At 51.4% G+C, this 2,703-nt stretch overlaps 1 protein-coding gene across 1 annotated transcript; it reads right to left on the reverse strand.

Moving 5' to 3' along the window:
- Positions 1-2,003: 2,003 nt before the first annotated feature.
- LOC117885344 (ribonuclease-like) lies at positions 2,004-2,399 on the reverse strand. The gene has a single exon (XM_034786647.1). The coding sequence runs from the start codon at positions 2,397-2,399 to the stop codon at positions 2,004-2,006; it is 396 nt and encodes a 131-aa protein (XP_034642538.1).
- Between the last annotated feature and the right edge of the window lie 304 nt (positions 2,400-2,703).

Below are 2,703 nucleotides of genomic sequence, written 5' to 3' on the forward strand. Positions count from 1 at the left end.
CCCACCCCCTTCACCCTTCCATCCCTAATGCCTGTAACTTAGTGGTGAAGCCAGAAGGAATTACATCTCTTCTGTGCTGTTTATTGTAGTTAATGCCACTCTGGATGTTCTTATTGCTCATGTAAATGTGAAAACACTTCCCTGAACTGGGCTAAGCTCTCTGACCCTCAGTATCACCCCCGGGCAGAGACACCCCATGATGCACTCTGCCAGGAGGAAGTAGGTGGCAGTGAGTCAGGGATGCCTAACTGCAGAGTTCTGCATCAGGGAGGAGAGAATACACAGGGGAAGCCCCAGCTACCAGACTCCTTGGTCTAGGCATGTGGCTCTTAGAGCCAGTGTGTGAGGGCCTGGGTTTAAGTCCCTAATGAATGCAGGATTTTTGCAAAGAAGAACAATATTGCAGATCGCATTTAGGAAGAGGCTGGAGACAGAGAGCTGTGTGCAACAGAGCCAAGGGGCAGAGTGATTGAGAAAGTCCAGGAAGGGAGGTCAATTTGGGGGTGTCAGAGCTGGAGTAAGTTGGAGAAGCCTACAGGGGGTTCAGGATAGGGTGTCAAGGAGCAACAAGAGTCAGGGTGAATTAGAGTCCTGCTTCATGGACCACACCTTCCTCTCAAACTCCACATTTATCCTTTGTGCTCATCACGTCATGTTCTGTGAGTGGCTAATAGGTTTGGGCATTGGCAGTGGTGGGATTTGAACCCATGACATCTTAAACTCCTCAGCTTCCCTGTTGGGAACACCAGCTACTACTTCTTCCTCGGTAGTCTAAGGGTGCATTTCTCATCTGAGGGGTCTGGTTCATACCCTAAATTATATGAATTTTGACAATGACTTGTGGAGGAATCAGAGCTGGACTGACCCAGCTGTCAGCAATGATTCTGGGGGTGACACAGGCCAGGGTCCCTCCAGCTCAGCCTCTGACACTAGCCAGTCCCTGCTGCTCGAAAGGAAGGAAAGCCTTCAAGAGAAGAATAATGAAAAAACTTGCTCAAAGGCAAAGTTTCTTCCTGACCTTCCTCAGTTAGTGAATGGCTCAGGCCCTGAAGGATGGAGGTTTAAATCTCCTGTATCAATATCAATTTTGGAAGGGAAGTGGGGTGGCTGGGAGTGAGGACTCCTGGGTTCTAACCCTGACACTGGGAGAGGAGTGGGCTCTGGGACCTGAGGATTTATGTTCCATCCATCCCCAATCTCACACAAGACAGATTGCTTTGCAGGTACCAGGTTTAATAAGATTTAGGGAGCACAGAGAATGGCAGAAAGAGGGGACATGTTTAAAAAAAAAAAGCAGAGAAGAATGACAAATACCAGATCATTCAATGAATATGAGGATTTTCCATCATTAGACTGAGTACGCAATCCCAGAAGAGTGAAATTGGTAGATATTTCTTAATTAAGACTTTTTTTTTAAGATGGCCACTATCTGTCAGCAGGGAGAACAGGATAGGTGAGGGGCGGCTATACTGTATAATAGGCACTGGGGCTTCAGAGGGTGGGGGTGGGGAAGGGGCGGCTATACTGTGTAATGGGCACTAGGGACAGCAGAGGGTGAGGGGTGGGGAAGGGGTGGTTATACAGTACAATGGGCACTGGGGCAGTAGAGGGTGGGGGTTGGGGAAGGGGCTGTTATACTGTATAATGTGTACTAGGGGCAGCAGAGGGTGAGGGTGGGGGTGGGGAAGGAGCGGTTATACAGTACAATGGACACTAGGGGCAGCAGAGCGTGGGGGCAGGGGAGGGCGGCTATACCGTATAATGGGTACTAGGGGCAGCAGAGGGTGGGGGTGGGGAAGGGGTGGCTATGCTGTATAATGGACACTAGGGATGGAAACACCTAAACAATCTGACCAGTGTTCAGAGGCGGGTGAGGAGCTGGGTGCCATGGTCGGTGTGGGAGGGACAGAGAGGGATTAGAGAAAACAGTAGGGGTCCTGCCTCCCCTCCAGGTCCAGCCCTGGGCCCTAGATCTGCTCCAGGTAGTACACAGGGTACAAATTTCAGCAGCCAATGATAATTTTCCACTTCTTCACTATCCCGATGTAAGAGATTGACAGTGGGTCAGGCTCAAATACGCACTGAGTGATCCTGAATTCAACTTTGCTCTCATGCAGGCCACCTATTTTGGGTGTCCCACCCTCCTTGCAGATGCTGTTTATTTTTGAGACGGGCTCGTGAATGAAGGTGTTGACTGGCTTCCCATATATTCCCCGAATCTGCATCATCTTGTTACAGTAGGCATTGGCATTGGGGGCATTAGTCTTTGGATAATCTACATGCTTCCTAAGGAACATGAAGTTTGGCTCGATCCATGGCTGCCCACTGGTCAGGACCAGGCAGGCAGCCAGCAGGACGAGGGGCAGCAGGAGCACCGGGCGGGGTCCCCTCAGAGCCATGGCCGTGTCTTTCACTGGATCGACCTGCAGTGGGGAGACGGGGGGAGATGGATGGAGACAGCACGGGGTGGAAATCCGCCTCCTCCATGGCACCTCCTGGGCCCAACCCCCTCCCACCTCACTCTGTTCCCAAAGCTCCGCCCTTCTTATGATTCCCCTCCCACACTGTTCTGCCTCCCTAAGCTCCTCCTACTATTCTTGTGATATTGTGCCAGGCACAGCACAGACCCCGACCAAGATAGGTCTATTCCCCTCCCAGAGCCAGGTTAGAACCCAGGTATCCGAGTCTCAGACTCTGGCCAAG

The sequence above is a fragment of the Trachemys scripta genome, chromosome 12 (assembly GCF_013100865.1).
Source record: "Trachemys scripta elegans isolate TJP31775 chromosome 12, CAS_Tse_1.0, whole genome shotgun sequence".
NCBI classification, from domain to species: domain Eukaryota; kingdom Metazoa; phylum Chordata; order Testudines; family Emydidae; genus Trachemys; species Trachemys scripta.

Excerpts from the sequence above, each read along its gene's own strand:
- LOC117885344 (XM_034786647.1), bottom strand. The coding sequence starts at position 2,399 with ATGGCTCTGAGGGGACCCCGCCCGGTGCTCCTGCTGCCCCTCGTCCTG.